The sequence below is a fragment of the Calidris pugnax genome, unplaced genomic scaffold (assembly GCF_001431845.1).
Source record: "Calidris pugnax isolate Ruff unplaced genomic scaffold, ASM143184v1 scaffold320, whole genome shotgun sequence".
NCBI classification, from domain to species: Eukaryota; Metazoa; Chordata; class Aves; order Charadriiformes; family Scolopacidae; genus Calidris; species Calidris pugnax.
The window spans coordinates 437,498-464,958 of record NW_015091056.1 but is presented as its reverse complement, the minus strand read 5'-3'; the positions used below and the strand labels follow the sequence as shown (position 1 = coordinate 464,958).

At 46.1% G+C, this 27,461-nt stretch overlaps 1 protein-coding gene across 2 annotated transcripts; it reads left to right on the top strand.

The window, feature by feature from the left end:
• The first annotated feature begins 2,067 nt into the window (after positions 1 to 2,067).
• Positions 2,068 to 24,143, top strand: TRMT11 (tRNA methyltransferase 11 homolog). 2 transcript variants are annotated; one of them, XM_014956632.1, is made up of 12 exons: positions 2,068 to 2,168; positions 2,998 to 3,071; positions 4,357 to 4,438; positions 4,533 to 4,625; positions 5,572 to 5,706; positions 7,406 to 7,562; positions 11,419 to 11,499; positions 12,444 to 12,608; positions 13,269 to 13,341; positions 14,071 to 14,202; positions 17,152 to 17,272; positions 23,566 to 24,143. In XM_014956632.1, exons 2-12 carry the CDS (start codon positions 3,034 to 3,036, stop codon positions 23,695 to 23,697), a joined length of 1,209 nt encoding a protein of 402 aa, XP_014812118.1. In that variant the 5' UTR covers positions 2,068 to 2,168; positions 2,998 to 3,033; the 3' UTR covers positions 23,698 to 24,143. The 2 variants fall into 2 exon arrangements, with proteins under 2 accessions (XP_014812118.1, XP_014812119.1); XM_014956633.1 differs by having other exon boundaries at positions 2,111 to 2,168; positions 2,998 to 3,078.
• Positions 24,144 to 27,461: the final 3,318 nt, after the last annotated feature.

The following is a 27,461-nucleotide window of genomic DNA, read 5'->3' as shown; positions in this document are numbered from 1 at the left end:
CTCTGGGGTGGGGGGATACCCCTGGGTGGGGAGGAGGGCACTTGGGTGGAGAGAGGACCCCTGGGTGGGGAGGCCCCTCCTGGGTTAGGTGGGGGGACACCTCTGGATGGAGAAGCCCCTCCTGGGTGGGGGGACACCCTGGGTGGTGTAGCTGAGGCGCAGCTTTCCTCGCCGCTCTCTAGAGCCTTTGGAGCCGGGGGGCTGCCGGCACCTGGGGCTCCAGAGAAGACACGGGCACTCGCAGGGAAATGCCTCTGTGACCCCGTTTCTGAGGTCCCGTTGGGTGGCTTTTCAGTTTGTTTAAGCAACGTGGGTGCTCCCACCAGCGTGGTGTGGGTGTGTAACTGCCGGCTGCTGCCCCGGCGGCTGGAGGGGTCCTCTCTGGAGACACCTGCCCCCTCCTGCCCCCCCAGCCCCACCAGAGCCCCGCCAGAGCTGCGGGAGGGAGCAGACACCCCCTTCTCTGGGGGGATGTGGGGAGCAGTGGGACGGGGCTGCCCTGGGGCCAGCACAGGCCGTGGGGTGACATGGAGGTCCCCAGGCACGTTCCCGAACACTAAATGGGTTTTATCTTATCACGTGCTATTCAGAGAAATCATTAAAAACCCCCAAAATACTGTACCTGACCTGAAGCTCCCCGGTGTTTGCTGAGCCCCCCCATGTCTGTGGGCCCAGGGAAGGGCTGGCTCTGCACACACTTTCCCTGTTTGTAAATTTCCTCATTTGTAAATTAAACTCGTGATTGTTTGTTTTCTTTTCTTGACACACAGAGTTTCTATACACTGTAACAAATTCTGATACATTAAGAGCTTTTTAAGGTCCCATCTGGTGCTGTGACACCCAGGGTAATGTGCTATTGATTAAAACAGGGCTGAAAGGCAGAATTATTCTGTTAGAATTGGTAGGTCAGCATTACACATTTTAAAATATTTATCATCTGTTGCACCATTTATTTTCCTTGTTTTCATTAAGGTTTATTTTGTGCCTTGTTTTTTCCTGCCTGCTTTCTGGGACTGGAACATGAATTTATTTATTTACGGTCAACCCAACTTCTCTTGAGGCAAAGTCACCGGGTTAGGTGGAACGACCATGTGTATGGAGCAGAGAGAGGTGGGGCTTTTCCCCGCGGTGGTGGTTGCACTGGTTTGATGGAGCTGCTGAAGAAAGCAATTCCCTTTCCCTTTCCATCCCCTCCAGGTGCTGCTGGCCGTGCCATGGCTGTGGGACAGAGAGGGGCACTTCACACCAGTTCTCTCTCTTGCCAGCAGCATCCGAGGGCTGCAGGGTGTCCTGTCGAGGGTGGGCACCATGGGAGGAACATCCCTGTGCTGACCTCTCCCTTTGGTTCAAACGCCTTTTTAGTGGGTGGTGGTTTTTTAGTTATTACTTACTGGCTTGTTTCTTGGACATCTGCTGGTTTGGGTGTGCAGTTTGTGGTCTCCGGTTTGGTTTACTCTGGAGAAGACACCTGCTGAGGGAAGCCTTTGAGATACCTGTGGAGCAGAGAGGGAACAGAAGGGGTTGGTGCTCGGAGCCCAGCCCTGGGCCAGTGTTACTAGTGAGACACTGATTTGTGTGAGTTAGAGAAACACTGTAAGAATAGACAGAATAAGAGGAATGTTTTTGTGAGAGTGTAGGACTGAACAGTGAAGATTTGGCTGAGAGGGAGGATGCAGGACGGTGGTGTTTGGTGTGGTTTCCCTCATGGTGGGACCTGCACAGCTTTCCCCAGCCCAGCCATGCTGGTCCCTGGCAGCTGAGCTCCGAGGAGGGCAGGCAGCTGCTTTTACACCAGGAGAGTCTACTTTTTTTTGGTTTATGAACTTTACCTGCAAACTGAATTTATCCATGAACCCCTGCTCTGTCCACACCCCTGCTCCGAGTGTCTCACTGTCGGTTCCTGCAGTGGGTCAGGAATAAACTCCTCCTTTCTGCTGCTCCTGTCTCTGGTGTTTGGTCATAATCCCTGTGCAGGTCACTGCCTGCAGAGAATGTATGGTGTGCTGCTGGCTTTTTTTTTTTTTTTAAATTTTTATTTATTTTTCTTTCGTTAAAACTTCAGTTAATGCTCCTAAAGCCTGACCTTTATATTTTCACTTTAGGAAATCACGTCTTTGCTCTCCCTTTACGGTGGACAGTTCAGCAGCGAGCGGGAAATTCGTGTAAATGTAAGTGAGGACCAAAGATTTGCCTTTGGGTGCGTGTGTGGAGCACGAGTGTGTTCTGCACAGTACGGCTGTTAAAGGGGGGGGCTGAATGCACTCGGGAGTTTCTTAGGAAAATAAGGTATCTCCCAAAACGGACTAATTCTCCGTTTCAGTAGGGACTCAAGAGTTGAGTAAAAGATGCACAGGATGAAAGATGCCTGGGGACGCAGCAGCGTGAAGGAAGCAGTGCCATCTGCTGGGGGGCTCTGCCCTCTGTCCAGCACCCCAACCCCTCTGGCACCCCGACCCCAACCCGACCCCGACCCCCCTGGCACCCCGCTGGGGTCCGAGCCTGGCCGTTGCCTCCCCGTGGCCGGGAGCGCGGGTCCCGAGGGGTGACACCGAGTGAGAGGGGTCTCAGTGTCTCCACCATCAAGCATCGCGGGGGGGAGTTAGGAGGTGTGGGTAAGGAAATGTTTAGGGTTACTTAGGGGGTGAATAATCTAGAGGAGCATAAACAAACAAATAATGTTCTGCCAAGTCAAAATATGGTGGGAAAATGAATTACCTAATAAAATTTCTCAGACATTCAAGCTGAGTATGCACTTTTACCTCAACTTTAATATTTTATCCATATATTTTCTGTAGAGTTAACAGGTTTTATTTATTTTTGTTTTTTGCCTTCAGCATGCATGCTCCGTTTCTATAGAACAGAGCTATCTAATTGTGTAATTTGTGTGACACCCTCCAGTTGGCATTTGCATCACTTACCTTCTCTTTATGTTCTGTGTTTATGAAGCAGAATCATTTCATTGTGCAATTCGTGTCACGTCCCTTCTCTTTTTTCCAGTCTCCGTTCTGGATTCTCAGTATTCCCTCGGAAGAGATGGCGAGGGGACTGATGAAACGGACAGTATGTGCAAAGTAAGAGGTGAAAAATCCTATCAGTGATAACACAGGCTGCGGAAAATTTTTCTGCTATGCTGTGGCAAATGTTAATTTTGTACTTTTTTCTAACGCATGTGTAAGTGTAAAAGTAAAATGTGGGACTGAAGGTGTTATAAGAGCTTCCCCAACAGCTGAGTAAAATTCCAAGATGAATATTCGGTTCTCTCTAGTGCAGCCTACGCTGTCAGCATTTTCATTGCTCCATCCAGAAATATCGTTTAAATTCTCACAGTAGGTGAATCAGATGTTTTAGGAAGAATAGACACTGCAAAAAAATGTACTTTTTTCAGGGTAAATGCAGGTTAGAAATGTAACCTTAAATAATTTATCCAGGAAAGGAGTACTTTAACACAGTAGTTTACCACTGGACCCTGGTGTCTGCTCTTGTCACTTAGTAAAATGTGGTTCTCTCTTACTTTTGTTTGGGTGAGCTAAATCTTGGAGCGTTTGGAAGGTTTCCCTTCAGGAGTGTCATTGCAGGGTGCCGCATGGCACTGCCCACCCTGAGGGACTGTGTGTATGGTGTGTTCAGGTGTGAGTGTGTAACAGTCTGTGGGGTGACAGGATCCCTGCAGTGAGAGGGTGTTCCCCTTCGGCAGGGGAAGGCCGCTGGTCGGGGTGTCTGAGTGCTGGGCACAAGGTCTGTGGTGGGGGCTTGTGCCTTCTCTGCAGCAGCATCCTCCCCTCCCCTCCCAAGGAGAAGATCCAGGAGAAGGCAGCAGTGCTCTTCCCAAATCCAGCAGCGTGGGAACAGGCACACAGGAGCATCAGAAACACCTTAAATAGCTGAAAGTGTCCAGCCTCACAGCCACATTTCAGATGGGACAGGACCTCTGACAGTGGTGTCATCTGTAGGAGGTGACAGGTTCAGGATTTGTGTTACCCGGGGCAGTGGGACACTTTGGAAGTGTTGCCCTTTCTCTTTGCCCACCCCATGGGTGGGTGGGTATGTGTGAATTTTGGCTCATTTCAGTATCGCTGTGTGCCAGAAACAGCTCTGCTGGTGCCAAGGCTGACATGTACCTCTCAGTGTATGTCACCAAGCAAAAAAGCATCACTGAAATACCAGCTTAGGAGTAAAAATAAGTGTCCCCCTGTTAAGAACAAAACTTAAGCAAGTGCTAAGAGTTGAATAACGTGCCTCAATACTTCATGAAGCAAGGGCTAGATACATTGGCCAAGAAGGTTAAAGAGAGAAGTGTCTGTGAGGCATTTCCTCTCCCCTCCGTGACTGCACCCCAATAACACTTTGTCCCTTCAGGTCTGTGTTTGAGCTGTGGGGCCACGGGAGGTCTGCTGGGGAGCTCTACACGTCTCTGAGGAACTACCCCATGGCCAAGATGGTACGTGTGTGACGGAGCTGGGGGATGCTGTCCCTCAGCCACACTGAGCAGCACTGCAGCTCTGCTAACGAAAGTGTCTTTGCTTTTTTTCCAGCTTCCATACCTACAGTCAGACTCTACTTACAAAGTACATATTCATACCTTTAATAAAACACTGACCCAAGCACAGAAAATACAAAAGATAGATGTAAGTAGATGTTTAAGAAATCTTTGCCACTTAATGTAATCTATTCACGTTGTTCTTATTCCATGCTATCAGTGTATTTAGACTGGGTTTCCAGAAGATGTTAAAGCAGTTTATAGCTTGTGTCGTAGTAACATTCCCTCAAAAATTCATGGCTGTGATTTTTTTCCTAAACAGCCTCCGTAAGGCATGTGCAAAGAGAAACGAATGCCACTGCTGATTTCAGCCCAGTGTCCTGGGGCCACTGAAGTTTATTGCCCAAAGCTACGATTCAAATGGCTGCAGTCAGGTGCTGGGTTTTGGACAGTCTGTTGCTTGATCCCCACGTTGGGCACTTTTTGTTGCAGAACATGGAACAAGTGACTTCAATTGCAGAGGGGTTGTGTCCTGGTTTCTGTTCTGTCCTTATGCACTTGTCCTCTTAACTGTACTAGTATTTTAATTAAGAAATTTTTCTATGTTACTGTTTGCTCTTCAACAATCTGTTTTAGCAGCTAGTTGTCCTATTTACTTAATTTACAGAGACAGAAATTATCTGTATTAACAGTAGCTACCGTTTCCCATTTGTTCAGTTTTTGTGAAATAATGCTGAGTATGTAAGTTGGTGCAGCTGCACGTCATGCAAATTTTAAATCCCATTGTTCATCATGTTTTTAAAACTTGAAAATTGCATAATTAATATGCACAGTTCCTCTTCTCTAAAGTTGGGTTCTGTTCAGTTAATGAAAAATGTTATTGTTCCTGATTTCTAATCCTTAATCACTCATGAGAAAGGCATTTCAGAAATCCAGGGAAAATTGAGAATGTACTTTTAGTACTAATCAGTCATTTCTCACAGGTAGAATTGGGGTTTGGTTTGGGTTTTTGTTTTGTTTTGTTTTTCTTGTGGGGATTACTATTTAAAAAATTTGACCCTGTTTTTTTGACTCTGTTTTTCTTTATTTTTTAGGCCCTTGAATTTCTGCCATTCAAAGGCAAAGTAAATTTAAAGAACCCGGAACACGTTTTCTGGATTTTGGAAGATTATGGAATGGACCCTAATAATGTTCCAGAAGAGCCCTTTCACCTGTATTTTGGTAGATGGGTGCGTGACTCCGCTTGCTTCAGTTCTTATCAGCTTGTATTTTCAGGAAAGTGTTCTTCAATTTGAACATAAACCTTGTGTAGAGTTCTAATGGAAGCAGACAATGTAATTATGGCTGGATCTGTCACTGCGTAATACACTGATGCGAGTCTTGAAAGCCTTTATCATGACGGGGAGAAAAACAGGTTAGTTGGGCAATTTAGAGGTGAAACATGGACGTTGTGCCTGGCAACACACAGTATCTTGCCCTCCCGTGAGGAATCTCAGCACAGCAGTGAGTCCCTGCTCAGCTCTGGTGGTGAGTGAGATTTTTGGGGCCCAGAGAGAGCTAAAGCACCAGCAACTTGTTTCAGACATGAGGATGGATGTTCAGGAGGAGCTGCAGAGGGCTTGATGCTGGAGCATCCTCTGCTGCAGTTGGTCCTGGCAGGCCAGGAAAGCACAGACGGACCCCTGAGGCTTGGGACATTGGCAGGTCCATCCCCCAGGGGATGCCCCCTGAGGGAACAGTGACAGCACGGTGCTGTGCAGTAGGAACCACCTTCAGAAACTCTACGGAGCTTGAAATCTAAGGTCCTTGGCACTGGTGAGGTCCCACCTCAAGGAGCCCAGAACTGGACACAGCACTTACCACAGGAAAGATGCTGGAGCGGGTCCAGAGAAGGGCAACGGAGCTGGTGAGGGGTCTGGAGCACAAGTCTGGTGAGGAGCAGCTGAGGGAGCTGGGGTGTTCAGCCTGGAGAAAAGGGGACTGAGGGGAGACCTCACTCTCTCAACTCTGATTCCTGAAGTGTTTAAAAACAAGGAAACCAACCTGAAAAATCGGGCAAGTAAAAGGGGGCTGAGGGGAGACCTCACTCTCTCAACTCCCTGATTCTTGAAGTGTTTAAAAACAAGGAGACCAACCTTAAAAAAAAATGGGCAGGCATGTTTTGTTTACCCAGTAAGGCTTCATGTTGGAAGGGCTTCTGGATGTGTTTTCTTCCAGCCCACTGTGGCCCTCTTCAACATGCTTTGGAAGTCTCACATAAAAATGTTAGCGTTTGGTCTTTGTTTTTCCAGTAAATTCTGATCTGTCAACGCTGATCTAAATTTAGATTTTGAGTGTGGGCAGAAAAGCCAGCGAGGACAGAAATTCTGTGTGACCTTAAGCATGTGCGTGTGCACACTTGTGTTAACGGGCATCTCTGCTCCTCATCACTCTGAAATGCTTTTAACTCTGAACTGCCAGGAATTGCTTTTCTGATACCTAGAATAATAGAAAAGGTTCTCTGTTACTTCTTCAGAAGAATTTTCCCTCTAAATTGTTTGTAAGATTTTACCTCTGACTTGAAGGGTCTCTTTGGTTGTCCACCCAAGGTAGCCATTGCCTGGGCAGAAGTCTGCTGTGTTTTCTGGCAGCGGAAAGCAAGGTGGTGTGTTGTGAAATGAAGAGTTCACTTCTTCAGAAGAATTTTCCCTCTAAATTGTTTGTAAGATTTTGACCTCTGGCTTGAAGGGTCTCTTTGGTTGTCCACCCAAGATAGCCGTTGCCTGGGCAGAAGTCTGCTGTGTTTTCTGGCAGCAGAAAGCAAGGTGGTGTGTTGTGAAATGGAGTTACCTGTCTGTTGGATGGTGTCCCTGAAGCAAGTCCCTTAGCCTTGTGTCTGCTTGTATCTTGAATCTGAGACCTGACGGTGGTTTTTAAATGTCTCAACAGATTGCAGATGGCCAAAGAGAACTCATAGAGTCCTACAGCGTTAAAAAGAGACACTTTATTGGCAATACGAGCATGGATGCCTGCCTGTCTTTCATTATGGCAAACCACGGGAGAGTGAAGCCCAATGATGTTGTGTACGATCCATTTGTTGGAACAGGTATGTGTATGGTGGTGGGAAAGCCTGGGAGGTTGTGTTACCCCTCACACCACGCGTGACCTGGCACAGCAGCTGCTGGGGCTCCACTGGTACCCGAGATGATACCGAAAGCAAAATGGAGATGATAAAATGGAATGTTTTGTTAACTTGAAAGGGATTTGGGGGAAAAGAGATCAACTTTAGAAGACGTAAACAGTTTATTTTACGCTTCTGACAAGTCTAAGTTAGCTGTATTATTTGATGCAGCGTGGCCTAAACACGGTGTGTGTTGGTGTGTGTCACGGGCTGCTCAAGGCCCCAGGTGACGGAGCGGTGGGGTTTGGGGGGAGAGCAGTCCTTACCTCCTGGTGTTCCACAGGGACCAGTTGCTTGTACCATGGCGTCTCCCCTGGAGGAGAGCATCCATCCCACCCTGTGTCCGGCCCAGCCTGTCCGAGTGGAGCCGGGAGGGGGAGCTTTTATTCCACGTATGACTCTCTGGCACTTCTCACCAAAAGGAAACCGGGCTGCTCTGTAGGTGGAACAGGAGATCTGTTGAGTCGAGTTGTGCCATTTAATCATATAAAATACAGAGTGTTTTGCTACCTGTAGTAGTTTCTTCAAAAGTGTAACAACATCTCTGTTTCTGACCTGGATTTTGCTAAACTTTGACCAACAAGACTACGTGTGAGACACACACAATTAAAAACACACAATTAAAAATATGTACATTAGTGGAAGGGTGAAGAGAATTCACTACAGAAAAGTTAGGGAGAGAGAAGACAAGGCAACAGGGTCACTAGTAGGACAGATTCTTATCATGTGGCTTCTCTGTACCATAGGAAACAGATCAGGAATATTTTCAGAAACACAAGGCTTCAGTGAACTATATGTTTTTGTCTTAAATTTTTGTTCATATACGACCTGATTTTTCGCATGAATAATAACGTCTTATGAAATTTCTTCCTCCTCCTTGTGCTGGGGTTCCTCACGGATGGGTAGTGCTCTGAAAGGCTGAGGAAATTCCTCTGCTTCATCTCTAAGCACTTTGTTTCATTTTGGTGTCTTTTTACAAAAATCTGCTAAACCTAAATCACAAAAAGTTCTCTGAGACCATTTGTTCTCTTGGGAGTGAAAACTGAAGGGAAAAAAGGAAGGTAAATTTAGAGAAAGAAAAATCTCATAGAAGTCACAAAGCTATAGAAATTCAAGATAAATGTTAAGTCATGTGTCAGTTCAAAAGGTAACATATTCAAAATTCTCCCCAAATTGCCCAATGATTTGAATTGCATTTTTTGTGATTTTATTGCATGAGTCATCTGTGATGTAGAGCCTTGAGATGAGTTGGGGTACACAGGGACACTGCAGGTACCAGGTGGCGCCCCATTTCTCAGGGAAGTGCATTTATGACTAAACAACTAAACAGTGGCTTTTGCACCTGCATTTGGTGAGTAAATCCCAGGAATTTCAACAGTCTCCTGAGGTCCTTTAGAGGATTTTCAAAGCTGTCAGGGCAGCAGTGGCTTGGTGCTGGAATTTTGGGAAGTAGTTCAGAGTGACGTGGTGAGTCTGAGCTGATGGGTTTGGGAAGAGCGTATATTCAGGATTTGAGGAGTTTTTGAAGAAACTGCAGTTCAGATTTCTTTATTTGTGCAACTTTAATGCACCAAGAAAACTTGGCTTCTTCCTGCTTTTTATGCCGAAAAGGTAAATAGTACCAAATTAGTACCAAAATGGTGCTTGCTTGTTGGAAACAAACTGGTTTTGCTGGATTGGGTTGGGGCTGGTTGGGGACACTTGATTCCCCTTTTCTGTAAAGCAGAGTAGGAATGGCTGGGATTGGTTTTGGGTTGTAAAACACAACTTCCATAAACTGTTCAGGTATTCTTTCCTCCGTGTTGGGCAGAAAGAAGCCTGGAGGTTTCTGGAAGAATAAAACAAGTCTTTAACCTGAGTCCCTTATGCTTCCTCCCAGACAGTCTGTTCTGGTTATCTCAGTAAGCTCATTGTTTGTACCTTTGGAAGATGTTTGTCCCTACTTCCCCTTTGCCAATTTCTGATACTGTGTAATTGCAAACAACGGGAATTTTTTCTTTGCTGTCCTGATGGACAGGATAGGGATGGAGAGGATAAGGACCCTGAAGGGATAGGGGAAACAGTGCAATAGAAAGGCGTGATGTTCTGTGCCGTTATCATTCTGCTGATAGCCCCGAGGGGACAGGATGGTTCTCTGTTGGCCCTTTCTACACCAGTTTGGTACAGCAGGTCCGAGGGCTGCCCACACCAGAGTATCTAGGTGTCCATGCACCCTCCGGGTGAGCACAATTGAGCTAGTACCAGCTGAGACTTAATAAAAGCTACAAGTTTGTGTTTTCCTAACGTTTTTTTTCCCCCTGTAATCAAAACCACTCGTAGATGGGCAAAGTACTTTCTTCTTACTTTTTTTGTAGGACTGGGTGGTATGCCAGACTTGGGGGCAGGGCTAGCTAAGTTTGTCTTGGCCCTCTGGAGGCACTGCCCATCTCTTCTGAGGGATTGCAGCCGAGAAGGGAGATGGGTGACTCCTCCGGGGTGAGTAACCTTGCTTTTCCCTCATCCATTTCACAACAAAAAGCAGAGGATTTCTTATTTTTCCCTTTCTCCCTCCCCCTCGGTTTGGGTAGAGTTCATTAGTGCATGGTGCGGGGCTCCCCTGGTGCTGCAGGTGGGATCCCTGGCCTGTGTAAGTGGTGGCAGGGGTTTGTGGCACCCTTTAGGGGTTTGTGGCACCCTTTAGGGGTGGCACGGGGCAGTGCAGCCCTGGGGATGTCCCTCTTCCCGCTGCTGGTGACTGGGAGAACTGGTGTCACCTCACGGCCAGCCCGTGCATCATCCCCTGTCCTGCAGCAGTTGTCCCCTGTGTTCTAGCAGGACTTGGTGTCCAGAGCAGTTGACATCAGCAGTGGGGGGGTCACAGCCTTCCTCTCCGTCACTGTTCTCTTCCAAACCCTTCTATAATAAACCTCCTCATTAGCACAGCTCTTTGCTAACCTGTCCTTTTTTGCATTTGCCAGCTGTTAAAGAGAGAATGCCATTTGGTCTTTTCTTCTATTCAACCATTGCCCAGTTTCGAGGGGAGATCACACATGCTTTTCTGTAAGGTTTTACTTTTTTAGTCAGGAAAGTGATCCCAATAGTAGTGATTATAAAAAAAAAATAGTTTTATTGCAGGATGAGTACGCTGATAATGTACTGGCAGAGTAGGCAGCCCACTCGCAGACAAAGATGCATCTGTGTAGGGCTTTCACACTGGAAAACAACTACAGAAGCTTTTTTGGGGACAGCTGTAACATTGGAGATACTGGCACTTCTGAGGTCCTTGCCCATTGCTTCTCAGGGAACGGCTGCCTTGCACAGGTTTGATTTCAGAGACAGTTGAGGAGACTGAGGACACACGTGGTAGCATTGCCATTGGTTTGGTGATGATTTTTCAGGTTGTTTGCCAACAATTGGAAATTCTGCTGCTTGCGAAGTAGAATTAATGTAATGTAATTCATTAATGTAATGATTAAGGGATCTTATTGCCTTGAAATACAGAGAGCCGTGGACAGACTGCACGGAGGGGTCTCCAGGGGTGAGGAGTGACACAGGGTGAGGCAGGAGAGGGAGGATCAGGTAGAGCAGATGAGGGACTTGGTGTTATTGTCCATGATCATATTTGTGTAGAGATTCTAACTGGTTGCTAGTGTTAATTATCTTTTTTTTTTTTTCCTTGGGTCTGTTGTTGGGTCTGGTGTGCTGCTGGTGTAAACTCCTGAGGTTCCTGAGCAAAAAACCCTGACACAGGTAGCACTTATGACAAGAGTTTATACTTTTCCCATTTTTTTCCCCTTTATAGGTGGCCTCCTCATCTCCTCAGCACACTTTGGTGCATACGTGTGTGGCACTGATATAGATTACAACACAATCCACGGATTAGGTATGTTATGTACTCCAAAACCACTGGGACCTTACTGTCTGGAGTTTAAGAATACTGGTGATAGGCAGGTGATACTTAGTGGGTTTTAAAGCTGATAGGACAAGAGGTAACGGGCACAAACTGGAACATAAGAAGCTCCATCTAAACGTGAGGAGGAACTTCTTTGCTGTGAGGGTGGCAGCGCCCTGGCAGATGCTGCCCGGAGAGGTGGTGGAGTCTCCTTCTCTGGAGACATTCAAACCCACCTGGACACGTTCCTGTGGGACCTGCTCTGGGTGGACCTGCTCTGGCAGGGGGTTGGACTGGATGATCTCCAGAGGTCCCTTCCAACCCCATAGCATTCTGTGATTAATCTTCACAGGATTTATTTTGTCCTGCTTATTTTTATTGACCAATCTACGTGTATCCTAGCTGAACTATTCTCTTAATTTTTAAGCAGGAAATGTTTAATAAAAAGAATAACAAAACCCAAGTTCTGAATGATAACTGCAACAGCTGTGTGCTTTCTCAGCCTCTGATGTAGGAAGCTTCTCATAAGCAAACCCCAGGAAGCCTAATCCCGTTCGTACTTCTCTGAAAAACCGCAGTGCAAATTATATCTGACCTCTTGGCCAGGATTATGGCTGATGGACAGTGAGAACATCTTACAGACCAACATTTTTATAAATGGGTTTTGTGAGACCCCGTGCAGATGATACAGCAGAGCTTTTCTCATGTATTTTCATTATTCCTTGCTACTTGTGAAGTTTGTTGCAAATACTTGTAACAAGTCTTGTGTGTAGAATAAGGCATTGTATGAGTAGAATAAGGCAGGAGCTAAACTCTGGTTTTGTATGTGACATTTAATTATTTTCCTCTAAAATAAATTATAGAGTTTATGAAAGCTTTTCCTATAAAATAGTTTGTTGTTGAGTGTGCTTTTTATCCCGTTTTGCCCCGTGCAGGCAAGGCAAGCAGAAAGAACCAGAAGTGGAGAGGGCCAGATGAAAACATCAGGGCTAACCTCCGGCAGTACGGTCTGGAGAAATACTACCTTGATGCTCTCGTTTCTGATTCCTCGAGACCCATATGGAGAAAAGGGATGCTGTTTGATGCAATCATTACAGATCGTAAGTTTGTTAATGTTTTTTGTTGCCCCATAACAATGACTAAAAGGCCGTTGCCTATGTCTGTATGTTGATTTCATGTCTTGGTGGGTGCTGGGATCTGCGGTTTCCCTGTTACAAAGGATGAAGGTTGAGGGCAGCACTGGGGAAGCCGGGTCTGCGTTTGACATCTCTGCATTTACTTTAGGGACAGTTACAGATGTGTAACAGAGCTGGAGGTAATATTTTCTCCCATAGAGAGAACATTATGCTTGCCAGTAGAAATCAATGTGGCTGCAAATCATCCTCAGAAGAAGTCTCATTCAGCAAAGGCATAACTTTATTGATGCACAGAGGCTTCTCATCCTGATGGTCTGTGCTGCTGTTAGGACTCTGTCTGCAGCACACTGGAGCCTGCCCAGCAGCTCTGATGGGCTTCAGGGGCTTACATTGAGTGCTTACTGGAGTGCTTCCCAGAGCAGCTGGAATGCACATCTGATGCACTTACCTACTAGCATCTACTTTTAATACATCTTCAAGAAATTGCCCTTACCAGCTTGTTTGTAAAAACTTTGTAGAAGCTTTCCTTTTTAACTCTGTGTAAGCCACAGTTTGTGCGCTGTTGTGTGTGTTTCATACAATTGTGTGTTATTTGGGTCTGACCTCTGCCTTGGCTTTGTGTAGCACCGTACGGCATCAGAGAAGCCACTCGCAGAACAGGGTCACAAAAGGAGACCGCTAAGACAGCTGAGAGAAGGTAGGAAAGCTGCTCGTCTGTCACAGTGTAAATATCAGCTTTAGAATCTTTATTATTTCTTGGTTGGCTGTCAACAGTTAAAAAAAAGGATAGCGATAATAATTAAAGAAGAAAAGCCCCTTTTGTTCTCTCTGCAAAACCAGTATGTCATTTCCTGAAATCCTCTTGGTTTTGTTCTTCCTGCTTGTCATTTGCATGTGTTCAGATTTCAAATCCTGTCTCTTGTCTCTGTGAGCCACCCTTACCTCGTGTTTCCTGTTCTCAGAAAGTTCTCTTCAGTCCCTGCAAAATCAGTCTCAAATGGAATATGTCTGTTTTACCTTAACCTCCTTCCTTGGATTTCCACTGCTCCTTTCTCTTCAGAGATAACACATTGCTTCTCCACTGCCTGCCCTTCCTTCTGCCTTGTACTCTAAATTGCCTTTAAGGAAGGTTCTTGAAAAAAATAACTATTCTCAACGTGCTTGTGATTCATTGACTCCCCCAAGTACTAAGGAGCCAGTAGGGGAATTTGGGAAGTCATATATTCCTTGTAGCAGAAGCTGTCCTCCTGGATTGTCCTTGGTAGTTCTACAAATCTCAGATAGTGCTATTGGGTGGTTTGGAGTTTTTTGGGTTGGTTTGTTTGTTTGTTTTGCGGGTTTTTTTGTGTGTGTGGTTTTTTTTTTTAATTAAAAATGCAGGTTTTACCCATGCTTTTATGTTTACACTTGTAAATTTTTTGTTTAGCACAGAAAATCACATCTTCGTTTCATCCAATTATCATCTAAGTGACATCTTTTTTGACCTGCTGAAGTTTGCGGCCGAGTACCTGGTGATGGGAGGAAGACTGGTTTACTGGCTGCCCGTGTACAGGCCTGAGTACGTATTCTGGTGTCTGGTGTGTGCTGTGGGGGGATGGATGGTGCCTTCTCACTGGGCTTCCCCTGGGGCACCGCAGGGCTGGAACGTCCGTCGTGCCGAGGTGAGAGCAGTGCGCGTTGTAACACCTCTGGTGAGGGAGAGCAGATTGGGAAGTAAGGTTTTTGGATGGAGGTAATTCCCAACTGTTACCAACAAGGAAAAAGCTTTCACATGTCCTTGCAAATGCGTATCCAGTCTGCTGAGGTTTAAGCTTAGAAATGAGGCTTTCAAGGTGCAGATAGATTAATTCGAGCCTTGCTGCTACCATCTTAGAAATCTCTGTTTCTACCAGAGTAGTTGACAGAGGTGGATGATAGGGTCCTGTAGGAGAGCACTCTTGGCTCTTTGGTGTCTGGTGCTGCTGGTAGCACTTTGTTCTGACCCCACCAGTCAAGTTGCTGAGCGGTGGCAGTGAGGGACAGGAGCGTAGGGAGGAGAGGCTGGCGGAGACTGCAGGAAGCTGGGGGTGCAGCCTGGGATCAGAGCCAGGTTTCAAAGGAGAGGGACCCATTTCCATTCCTTACTTCAGCACCTTCAGAGAAGGATTTGAGGTTTTTTGGTTTTTTTTTTTTTTTTCCAAAATGGTGGGTCATTGCTGTACATCGGCTGCTTCTAAGTCTCTTGCAGTGCTCCAAAGGCAGCTTCTACAATGTCCTATGTTTCCATGTACAGTCAAACTATACTGGTATATAAAGGGTTTGTTGTCCCTGGTTTCACCATGGAAATGGCTCGTGGCAGTCCTACATTGGTTGGACTCGATGATCTCAAAGGTCCCTTCCAACCATGAAGATTCTGTGATTTAATTATCACATGGTGTTTTGAAAATTTGGAAATCAAAAGTAGCCATTTCTGGTACACGCTTCCATAACAGAAGAGCATGCTTAGTAGCTTGCTGCTTTTTTTTTTTTTTTAATTATTATTATTATAGAGTTGGTATCTTAGGCTTTTTCTCTTGTAAGACTGCTCACAAAGAAAGTGATGAATGCCATTAACAGTATTATAGCTAATTGTTAAAAATGTCTGTCTATAGATGCTTAACCCTGACAGACCATGTGTGGTTGTGAATTCTTACATCTCCATGTAAATAAACTCTGTTAGGGATTGCTGAGATTCTTCTGTTTGTCAAGAGTCCAGAGCTCCCTGGACGTGGGTAGGAGCGTGCTCCTGAGTGCAGCCTTTGCCAAGTGCTCGGGTTCAGAGAACCATGAGCTGCATGTTCTGGTCGTGCTCGAGCTGCTCTCCCAGGCTCTACCTGGGCTGCCTCTTAAAAAGTGAATTTGTATGTTCTACTGTGCATTGACTTTATGCAATGAAGGTTGAAATACTGAAGCCACTATTTTAGCACAGAATATTAGTGTAGTGGGTTTATTTTCAGCTGTACTGATGAAGACAGAAGAAAACATGAAAGGGAGTAGGAGGGGAGATAATGTACTGTCTACTAATACGCTGTGTTATCAGATATCCCCTGGCAGCACCTGCCATCAGGGTCATTGAGCATTACCTTAAATTAAAAACAAAGCTGGATTAAAATGCATGTCTGTTCAAACTACTGCTACTATATTTCTTATTTGATGATGTTCCGGGTTTCACCTGAAAGAATGTAGAAATATATGCATTAATGCTAACAGACATGGCTTTTTAACGCCGTGATAAGGATCTCTCCCTCTGCGAGATAGCATCTCACTCCAAAGTTTCCTCTTTCCATCTGACATTGAAATCTTTGTTGAGTCTGAATTCTTTTAATTCCTTTGCAGTCAGGCTTCAGGTGGTTATGAAGAGAAGCTGTTGGGATGTTGTGGCAGAGTGCCTGCCTCTAAGAGAGGGACAGCTGGGTGGTACCACATGCATCACGAGTCTTGTGTAATAGAAAAAATCAGTTGAGAATTAATTTGATTCTTCTTTGTCAAACACCTGTTCTGCCTTCTCCTAGCAGAGGTAGTGACTTGATGCCACACCTGAGAAGTGGCCGGAAGGTTGTTTTGGAACAGAGCAAAGAGGCAGTACTGGTTTGATTTTTTTCCTATTTAGAAATCTGTATTTGGTATTGTCTGTCTTGTTTAACAGCTCACTATTATCGGCAAGAAATGTCGAGATTTCCATCAGCACCCAGATGGATTCTATTTGAGTTGTGTTTGACTTCTCTGTACGTTCACTTTGTAAAGTGCGTTCAGAAAATCCACTTCTTGACAGAAAAAAACATGAACCTCCTCCTTTGTGTCTTTTGAGTTCAAGTGATGGGTGTGAAAGTTGTTTGTTCTGCTTCTAAACATCTGACTTCTGATGCCCCCCAGGCACTGGGGAATCACGAAAGCCAGCATTTCGTGTGAAATCATCATCACTGACAATGCCATGCACCATTCTTGTGTGGTGTTGTAGTAACTATCAAAGGAAAGCTCATTACAAAAACTAAGAGTAAGTGGCTGATCAGTATTTCAGTCCGGAGGAAGGCTGTCTGATCTCGTGTTTATTCACTAGGTCAGTGCTTCCTGCTCCTGTAGTCCCATGCAAAGATCTTAGATCCTTAAACTCCTCTTTCAGCACCTGGAGAGACAGAAGGATTGACAGCAATCTAGAGAAAGGTGTTTCTATAGAAAATAGTGAGCCAGTGGGGTGGGGGTGTTTCAAACACTGTAAATGCTTCCACAGACAGCATTTCATTGCAAGCCAGTGTCACTACCATCTGATGGTAAAAGATAATAGATTTATTTTTTTTCTTCCCTTTAGAGAAAGCAATTACAATGTGATCCATTTGTAACAGCAGATTCTGGAGTCCCAGAATGTCACTGTCTAGTAAGAGCTGGGTGAAATGGATTTGCAATTGAAGTGAAGAATCTGCATGACTTTAATTTCAGCTGGAGGTCCTGCAGTTCAGGAGCTCACGGCTCTGAGAATGTTTATTTCTTCCAGATACACGGAGGAGATCGTTCCCCGCCACCCCTGCCTGAAGCTTATTAGCAACTGTGAGCAGATGCTTTCCAGCCACACGTCGAGGCGCCTGATAACCATGGAAAAAGTGAAAGAATTCAAGGTAAGCTTCAATTCTTGATTATATTGTGTAAAATAGTAGCTATTGCATTCACGAAAAGTTTGTGCTGTTCAGCATTTGATCCTTATTTCTGTCCCACTTGAGTCTTTTATAATGAGAGTTAGGGCTCTTGTAAAATTGCCACACATTTCATTAAAATAAATTGGGTGGTTATTCAAGGGACTGTTCTGGTTTTGGTCTTTTCCTTTTTTCTCCTCAGTTTTTGATAAACTTTTCATCCTGAGCAAGCTTCTTTACAGCGTGAGAGAGATCTTTGAACTTAATGGTTGCTTGTGGAAGTTGCACGTGCTTTTCTTGGAAAAGGGGACTCTGTGGATCCCACCCACAGAGGTGCCGAGGTGCCTAGGCTCCTTGTCATTCCAGAGTGTCACCTGGTGCCCAAGGAAATACTAAATGCTGTTGGGGGTCTTACAGCAGATGTAAACCATATTCAGTTCTGTTACTTCAGTTTTGGAGTGGTACTCTCTGAGATGTGGGGTAAGGTTAGAGCTGTGACAGCAGGACAGTGGAGCGCTCTGGCCTGTTTGGGTTTGGGAAGTGCCGAGAACCTCTCCTGAGCCTTCAGACCAGGGAATGCTGTGTCCTGGTCTCCTTTCCCTTCTTGCAGCTTCTCTCACCCAATACTGTCACAAGAGATACTGAACGGGGGAGAGGCGCGTTCTGAGCAGAAGCACGGGGAAGGGAGAGCGGGTGGTTTTGGGGTGTTTGAGAGGGCAGGAGCCCCAGTTGGAGGTGGTGTCAGCCCGGCGGTGACAGTGCTAATGGTGGCTGAGGTTCTGTGGTGACATGGATGGTGTTACAGCCCTGCACGTGGTGCTCGAGGCCAAGCTGCTGGTGTCAGCGGGAGTGAGCCCGGAGGGTGACTGGTGAGAGCGTTACAGCCCTGCACGTGGTGCTCGAGGCCAGAGCAGGAGCGAGCCCGGAGGGTGAATGGTGAGAGTTTGTGAGGTGTACGTCTCAGGGTGTTCACACACCTTTTTCTGCAAGAGTTTGATTATTGCCAGTGCTGTAGGATAATATGATCTAATTTAAAAAATGTACTCACCCTGCTGGATTAGACCTCGGTCGTTTGTTACTGGTGTTCTGTGCATCACCTGCTCTTCAGCTCCTGCGTGGACAGGTCCGCGGCTGGAAGTGCTTAGCTCCCAGCACCTGAGCCTGGTTGGCAGCTTTGCAGCTTGGATAGAGCTGCACGGGGGCTTGCACTCAGGGCTCCAGATGTCTGCTAGATAATTTAAACATACCAGAACCCATCTGCTGTTTCTGATGATGCAAAATTTGTCCAAATAAAAAAGTACATATTGAACTCCTAGGCTAGTGCCTGCTTGGTTTAAGGTCCTGTTGTTTGGTGTCTAGCCAAGATTTTCCCACCCTGGTGAACCTTACCTGGGACATGCTTTTTCCTGCTTTAATGTCTTGAACAACCTTTTATTTGATACTTCTGATTTACCAGATAGGATCATAAAGTTCAATAGTTGGAGCTTTGGCGGTTTTCTTTTTCCCAAATGACAGAGTGAATGATGTCTGCTAGATAATTTAAACATACCAGAACCCATCTGCTGTTTCTGATGATGCAAAATTTGTCCAAATAAAAAAGTACATATTGAACTCCTAGGCTAGTGCCTGCTTGGTTTAAGGTCCTGTTGTTTGGTGTCTAGCCAAGATTTTCCCACCCTGGTGAACCTTACCTGGGACATGCTTTTTCCTGTTTTAATGTCTTGAACAACCTTTTTATTTGATACTTCTGATTTACCAGATAGGATCATAAAGTTCAATAGTTGGAGCTTTGGCTGGTTTTCTCTTTCCCAAATGACAGAGTGAATTTTTATGAATATACATGTGTTCCTGTTTCTGGACAGTTCTTGTCCACTTTGCCCACTACAAACCAGTTCAGTACTCACAAACACCTTTTAGTTCAGCTTAGTGGAGTGCTCACAAGTGGCTGAGGAGTTTTACAGGTCCTGTACTGTCATTCTGTAGTCCTTCAGTTTCCCCAGTGTTTGCCACCAATAATGAATTGCAGATTTCACAGCAAATTAGTTTCCACTATTAACACTCTCAACTCTTCACTGGAAATGAACTCAGTCAGTTACTGAACATGAAATTGGTGTTCAATTTGATTGTGCTTGTAATATAATGGATACCAAAGGGAATGTGTCTAGTTGAAGCGTTGATCTATCATAATTAATCAGAAACGCACTCACAAACACCTTTTAGTTCAGCTTAGTGGAGTGCTCACAAGTGGCTGAGGAGTTTTACAGGTCCTGTACTGTCATTCTGTAGTCCTTCAGTTTCCCCAGTGTTTGCCACCAATAATGAATTGCAGATTTCACAGCAAATTAGTTTCCACTATTAACACTCTCAACTCTTCACTGGAAATGAACTCAGTCAGTTACTGAACATGAAATTGGTGTTCAATTTGATTGTGCTTGTAACATAATGGAGACCAAAGGGAATGTGTCTAGTTGAAGTGTTGATCTATCATAATTAATCAGAAGTGTGACGATCATAAATGTTGGATTAAAAACATCACAAAAGGTAGTATATAACTTGCTGTCTTTTAAGCATCCAGTCTGTTCTATTTAAGTTTACGATGAAATCGTGCCAACTGGAAAAGATTTCTTACTGAACACTGTGTTGATAGGAATAGACTTTTCCAGCATGTGCACAATATGGCAGAAGAGTTGTTTGGTTTTTAATGTTTAAGCCTTCTCCAGCATGTGCACAATATGGCAGAAGAGTTTTTTGGTTTTTAACGTTTAAGCCTTTTTTTTTAAACAGCCATGCTGGTCATTAGTAACTCCCCTCCTCCCCAGTCTTGAACTATTGTGATAATAATAAAAGTAAAGGAAGGCAGTTGTTGTAGCAGGCAGCTAGCAGTAGCCAGTGAGCAACGTCTGGTCCTCTAAACTCTGAAGGCAGAGGAATTAGACAAGTGAAGAATTAGAGAAGTGAAGAACAGGAGAGGAACAAAACAAGAGCAATTGGAGGTGAGATCTTACTGGGCTGATGTATTTCAAGGGCCACGGAGATGCTGGGAGGGCTGGACCCCTCTGCTGAGAGGACAGGCTGAGAGAGGTGGGGGAGTTCAGCCTGGAGAAGAGAATGCTCTGCGGAGACCTTAGAGCCCCTTCCAGTCCCTCAAGGGGCTCCAGGAGAGATGGGGAGGGACCCTTGATCAGGGAGGGAAGTGATAGGATGAGTTTTACACTGAAAGAGGGGAGATTGAGATGAGATGTGGGGAAGAAATTGTTTGCTGTGAGGGTGGTGAGACCCTGGTCCAGGTTGCCCAGAGAAGCTGTGGCTGCCCCATCCATGTCCTGTGGGCCAGGAGCTTCCTTTGTAAGCTCTTCCGAGAAGCCTGTGCCCGAACACAACTCTCCTCCTCCAGTGAGCAATGATCTCCGTGATAACAAAAGTAAAGGAAGGCAGTTGTTGTAGCAGGCAGCTAGCAGTAGCCAGTGAGCAACGTCTGGTCCTCTAAACTCTGAAGGCAGAGGAATTAGACAAGTGAAGAATTAGAGAAGTGAAGAACAGGAGAGGAACAAAACAAGAGCAATTGGAGGTGAGATCTTACTGGGCTGATGTATTTCAAGGGCCACGGAGATGCTGGGAGGGCTGGACCCCTCTGCTGAGAGGACAGGCTGAGAGAGGTGGGGGAGTTCAGCCTGGAGAAGAGAATGCTCTGCGGAGACCTTAGAGCCCCTTCCAGTCCCTCAAGGGGCTCCAGGAGAGATGGGGAGGGACCCTTGATCAGGGAGGGAAGTGATAGGATGAGTTTTACACTGAAAGAGGGGAGATTGAGATGAGATGTGGGGAAGAAATTGTTTGCTGTGAGGGTGGTGAGACCCTGGTCCAGGTTGCCCAGAGAAGCTGTGGCTGCCCCATCCATGTCCTGTGGGCCAGGAGCTTCCTTTGTAAGCTCTTCCGAGAAGCCTGTGCCCGAACACAACTCTCCTCCTCCAGTGAGCAATGATCTCCGTAGCTTTAGACAAGGCCTGGATTTATGGAGTGGGTTCTGCCGGGGAGCAAGACGCCGTTTGGTGAATGCAGACGGTCCTCTCACAGCTGTGCTTTGCTTCTGTTCTCTTACATATTGCATCCTCTCCTTGCCCTCACCAGCTCGGGGCACAGGGGTGGTTCCTTTCTTCCTTCCTCCCTTCGCCCTGAATCAGCATTTTGTCTCTCCAGGAGCGGGGATGATGGTGTACAGATGTGTGACCTCTTGGAGGTTGCGGGGATTAATTTTTATGTTAGAATACTATTGATCCACATATCATTACCTTTCAGGGTCAAATATCCCATCCATTTCTCAAAACAAGCTAATTATGTAGAATTACCATTAAAACGCATCCCAAAGGTATAAAAAGATATGATGTGTTTGGGTCAGAGAAGGATCACTGGCCTGTGAATCCAGGGGAAGGCTCAGTGCTCTTTCCCTCGTACAGGATATAGCTGGGGAAACAGGCAAAGGCTGCCTGGGGAGGAGCGTGTCCAAAATCCTTCTTGTTTCCTGGCTGCCAATAGTAACTTTTCCCCATGGACACATGAAAAGCCCGTTGGTCATCAGCCTGGGAGTGGGGTTGGAGATGGTGTCTCGTGGTGACCCAGAGGCAGTAGATAGCGCTGTGTCTGTTGTGCGTTGCTGAGGTGGTTTTCCCTTGCTGTTCCCAGTGTTGCAGTTAAATAGAACTGGTTTGCTGCTGGTGGTGTCTGTGCCTTGCATGTTAGATGTCCATGGGGCACCTCAGGCTGCTGGGTCAGCAGAGGAGAGCCCCATGGTGGGGATGTCCCTGTATCCAGAAGAGAGCTGCTGCAACCACACACGGGCTCCTGCAGGGCTGGAGACCCTTCCCTCAGCCACCTCCAGGATGCACCCCAGAAATCCCAAGCAAGAGGAGCTGGTGGTCGTGCCAGGTGAGAGCCTGGATAGGCCATACCACAGCTGCTGGTTCAGGTCATCCTCACACTGCAATACGTGTATGCAACATCGTGTATGAAAATACTGACTTAAATCCACTCCCACGTTCCTACTGCCCGTGCTAAAGCATTCAACAGTAACCTCAGCTTCAAATAGCAACAAATAACCCTGAGCTGAAACGAAGCTACGAGCCACTCTGTATGTTGCTGCGTGGCTGGAAAAAATCAGAGTCAGGAGGCTGCATGGAGAGCAGACCTTCCGTGGAACAGAGGGTTGGTGCTGTCCTGAGCTTGGCTTTGTTTTCTCCTTGCCCAGGTCAGTTGTTCTGTGTGAGGCTGTTTCTCTCAGCCCCATCATCTTGCTGTTGACATAACAAACTGACAGCAGCCACAAGTGTTAAACTGCTGTTAAAAGTTCCCTCAGATGAGTTAGATGGATTGTTTATCTTAGAGTACTGATAGCCTTAGTTGACAAGTATCCCCATTGTATGAAGCCGCAGGAAGGATCAGCACTTTGATACACACTTTGTGTGTATAATGGGCTGGTTTTCTAGAGGATGTTCCTGGCTGCTGCCAGCGCTCTCCGGTGTGGGGATTTACTGTGTCAACATCAGCTTTCAGAAGTATGCAAATATTGTGCAAGAAAATACCCTCTGATAGCTCTTCGGTGTCTGTAGGAACTCATTTGAGGTATTTGTGTTCCTCTTGGGTTTGTGTCTGCCTTCCACAATCCTCAAAGTGATTGAATTCTCCAGACAGGATTTTTTCCGGGAACTAATCTTTATGTTTTCCTGTATAAAACCCTGTGTGGCATCCACAGTGCCTGAGCTCTACACAAGGGCTGTGCTCAGGGATGTTAGAGGAGATATTGCCAGTGAAGCAGCACCGCCAAAAACTTCAAATGTCTGGTACTGATGTCTCGCTTCCTTTTGCTGTAGAGAGCAGAATAATGACAATTTGAATGAGTGCATAAAAAAACCAAACCCAAAAACCCACTGACCCCCCCTTGTCTGCTTAGAGCTTGAGATTGATCAATGTCAAATGGGAATCTTTTGCATGTGGATTTTTGTTTCTGTTAAATGTTAAGACTTTGCAGTAGGATGTGTATGTTCTTGTTAATCCTTATGGAAACCTTAGCATTCTATTTTTGGAATTCTTTACTCTATCTAATGACTTAAATATTTGCCATTGAATCGAAAAACCAAAAAACCAAAAATTGAAAAACCAACAAAAAACCCCAACCAACCAGCTTTACTCTTGCTTGTAATTGTCTGAAAAGCCTGGAGGGAACGCGGTGTCAGAGACGCTGAACACGCTGCCCCAAAACCTAACGCTTGCCTTTTGGTACCGTGCAGGACCAGGATCAGGATTCCTACTTGCTGGATGGTCAGTACACGCCGTACAGGGGCCACAACTCCTTCCGTGAGAAATATTTCAGTGGTGTGACAAAGAGGATTGCCAAGGAAGAGAAAGACAATCAGAAGTAAAATATAATATAAACAGATTAAAAAATGAGGGAAGAATGAAGATCGTGTTTCTTTTTAAGGACATCTGGATGTGAACATTCGTTTGGATGCTTCAGAAAAATAAATACTGCTTTTAATTTTAAAACAAGATGAAACCCACAACACAGGTCGAGAGCAGTTCTTTTTAATTAGCTTTGTTTACAGCGGATTTTATTGTACAAGTTTTTTGAGTCTTATTTAATTTATATTTGTACTTTCAAGTACTAATGATGATTGACTAAAACCATTATTATTGCTCTTTCACCATTAACGTTTACAAAAAAGTAGTATTATTTGGCTTCTTAAACTGTGAACATCTGGCTGGTTTAGAAACACGTGGTGGTGATCAAGGATTGCTTGTTGAGAAGATCATTTTCATTTGTTTTGGTTTTTTTTGTAAACGGTATACAATAAATCCGAAAAACTTATTGTGAGGTTTTTTTTTTTTTAATTGTTGCATGCAATAACTGCTGGTCTGAATGGGGATGGCACTGGCTCAGGCCCCCGGTGTGTAAAACAAACAAAAGCCACAAAGAAACCGATGTGTGCACACACCCCCCGAGAAAAAAACCCCTCTGTGACCTGACAAACTCTGGAGAGCCCATTAAACCCTGTGAAGCCCGGCCACATCTGAAGCTCATCTGTACCTTGGATTTGCCTCTGCATTCCTAAACCTTGACTCTTGGTCAAGCCAACTGTCTGCAATTTTTGGTTCAGAAACTGATAGTTAAAGCAGTAACAACAACAGCATAAAATCAGTAATGGTTCCCTAATGGTATTAAGCATAATCAAATCTTTGAAATTGAAGCTGTATTTGTTAAAGGGCAGACTTTGCTGAATCCACACCATGTCCATCATGAAAATACCTCGTTTGAAAACCACTAAGCCCATTAATTCAGGATGTTAATGGCTCTTCTCGTTTTGGTGGTCAGATCTGGTGGGATGTTCTCCAGCAGGGCGTTGGTATCTGCTCTCTCCCGCCGGAGGAGGCTGAGCTGCTCAGCTCCCTGGAGGTGCTGCCCGTGGTCGTGCTGCAATCTCTGCAGGTCACAATCTGTAAATATCATCTGTGAGATCTGTCTCCCCAGAACCCAGAACCCCCAGAGGGTGCCTGGGAAGGCACGAGTCCGGGGTGTGTCTGATGGAGCTCGTTACCGGGGTTTGCTCCTGCGTGGTCCCAAGCTGCAGCGGGGAGAGCTCGCACACTCCGTGACAGCTCCGTCTGACCTTCTGGATCTCATCTGTGGTGCGTTGGGAAGTTCTGAAATGGTGATTTATTTTCTGTGTTTCCATTATAAATCACTTTGTTTTCAGACTTTTAATGTTGGCTGTATAATAGTTGTTCTGGGCTAAACTTGGAGCGAGATCAAAGCTGAGGACATTTTTCAAAAGCAGAATTTGAATTGATCACTTTCAAATATTACATCAAAAAAAATTACTGCTTCTGAAAACCTGTCTTGATGTAACTTCTGACTTCAATTTTAGCATTGCAATTTGGCATCCAGCTTTTATTACTTTACAAATTAAAATTACTCTCTGTTCTTCATAGGCAAGGAATTTTTCTAGATGGATTTATTATGTATTTATAACTTCATTTTCATAAAAGTTACCTTACATAGACTCGACCTAAATGGCTATACAAGATGTGAGGCAGGGGCAATTCTGGCTCTGTCTGTTCAAAGAGAATGATTTAGTTTGTTTCTCCTCTGCCAGGTCCAACTTTCAGTCCGTTCGGCCGCGGTGGGGTGGCCCCTGTTCAGCAGTTCATCCATAACAGCTCCGTCGTTACCGGAGAACACCCTTCTGAGCAGAAACCAGGCGTTTTGGGGTCCTGCGTCAGCCTCGGCGAAGAGGCGATGGCTGAGAATGGGAATCAGATGTTGAAGCTGCCCATCCCCGGCTCTGGAGCCATGCTCTGAAGCCTTGCGGTGGCTGCGGGGCCGTGTCACTGTCCCTGCGCTGGCTCCAGCGGGGCTGAGCTCCCCTTGGGCAGGGTTTGGCCCGCGGTGGCCGCGGTTCCTGGCGCGTTCCTCGGGTCTGGTTCCCTGCTGTCCCTCCCCGCCAGGTTCCAGTTCCCCGTCCCTGGCAGGGAGGGCCGGCCCTCGGGCCCGCGCTGAACTCATGCCGTTGTCATGCTCCCGTTGGGCTGGTGTGTGCCATTTTCCAGTTTTGAAACATAAACGTTGTTTTTGGAGCGCTTTGTTGGGCTGCAGTGCGCTGGGCGGAGGGAGGAGCTGGAAGCGGCTGGAGGACATGGCCAGGGGCCGTCTGCGGCTGCAGAGCCCTCTGTGGGGGGAAGGAGCCCCCTCTGCTCACAGAATCCCATACCTGGTGGTGGTGGTCCCATCTGCCAAGCTTCCCGCACGGCTATGCGGAGGGGGTGGCGGAAAAGTAGCAGAAAGAGATTTTCTCTCCATTAATTGCGTGCCCTACCTGCTCATCTCTCTCTAATGCCTTTCTTAATTAGTGGCCAATTTGAACAAGTTTGACAGAAGGTCAAGGTTTGATGAGGTCCCACAGATAACAGGGAGCTACAGTTTTATTGAAATAGGCAGAGTTGTTGGAGAAGACAACGTGGGTAATCTCTTCCAGGGAAGAGGTTGTAATCCCAGTTCAGCTCTCGTTAAACACCAGAGAACCCACGTGGAAACAAGACCTGGAGACAGAAACTCCAACCATGATTTCTGTTTCCCCTGCTACAACCAGTGCTGGTCCTGCTGCTTCTTGGTCTTCTCTTTAAAGCAAAAAGACCTACATAAAAACACACAAAGAGCTTTTCCAGAAGGAAGGTAAGTGTCTTGGCTGAACTTTCCACTTCTACTCAATTATGAGACCAGCTCATGAAAGCTTAGACTCAGCAGTTCCTCCTCATCACTCTGAGGGGAAAGAGCAATGCGTCATCTTGCTGAGCATCTCCAGAAGTCCTCCCTTTAAACCAACTGAAGAAACTGGTGGCTGTTATTGGGACAACCTCTGACTGTGTCTCCTCAGGTAGAGCAGGCTCTTTGTTTCGGGCGCAGCCCCTGGTCTTTGTGCTGGGACCCCGTGCCGGAGCAGCTCCCCTGGGAATGGGCGCTCTCCAGGTCCGGTTCTGGTGGCTCCTTCCTTCCTCTCTGCCTGTCCAGGGGGCTGGCAGACCGTGGTGGAACTCCTTAACTCTCCTTTTGGAGAGGTGTCTCTCCTTTTTCCATTAGAGGGGTATTTTAGCTCAGGGTTGTCACTCACAAGAGGGTCATTGGTGCACATGGAGGTTGGCAGTAGGCAGTGACATTTTTGTGAGTTCTCAGCCAAGGGTCACCTGTCCAAACCCAGTCAAAAACGCTGCTAGGAAGATGAAGTACGGGCTTTCTCTTGGGCTGTTCGGATATTACAGGAGCTGTAGAGATGTTGTAGGGAGGAAACACCTTAATAATTCTGCATCTTCTCTTTCCTTCTATCGCTGCTTTTTAAGGTTTCTCTTAATGGTTATTTCCAGTGTCCTCAGGACAACTCCACAGCCTCAGGGCCGCCAGGCGGAGAAGGTGCCACAGAGATGGTGCCCCTGTCCTCTGCCCGGTGTCCCGTGGGGAGGACAGGAGCGGGGCAGACGATGGCAGTGCTTCCCGGCGGGAGGGCGAGCGGCTGGCGGTGGGCTGGAGGCTGCAAAGGTGGTTCTCTGCTGGCTCGGCTCCCATCACCACTGTGTTTCTCTTTTCTGACTCTTAAGAAAAATCTGATGTGTTCTTTCTTGGCTGGTTAGCTTGGTC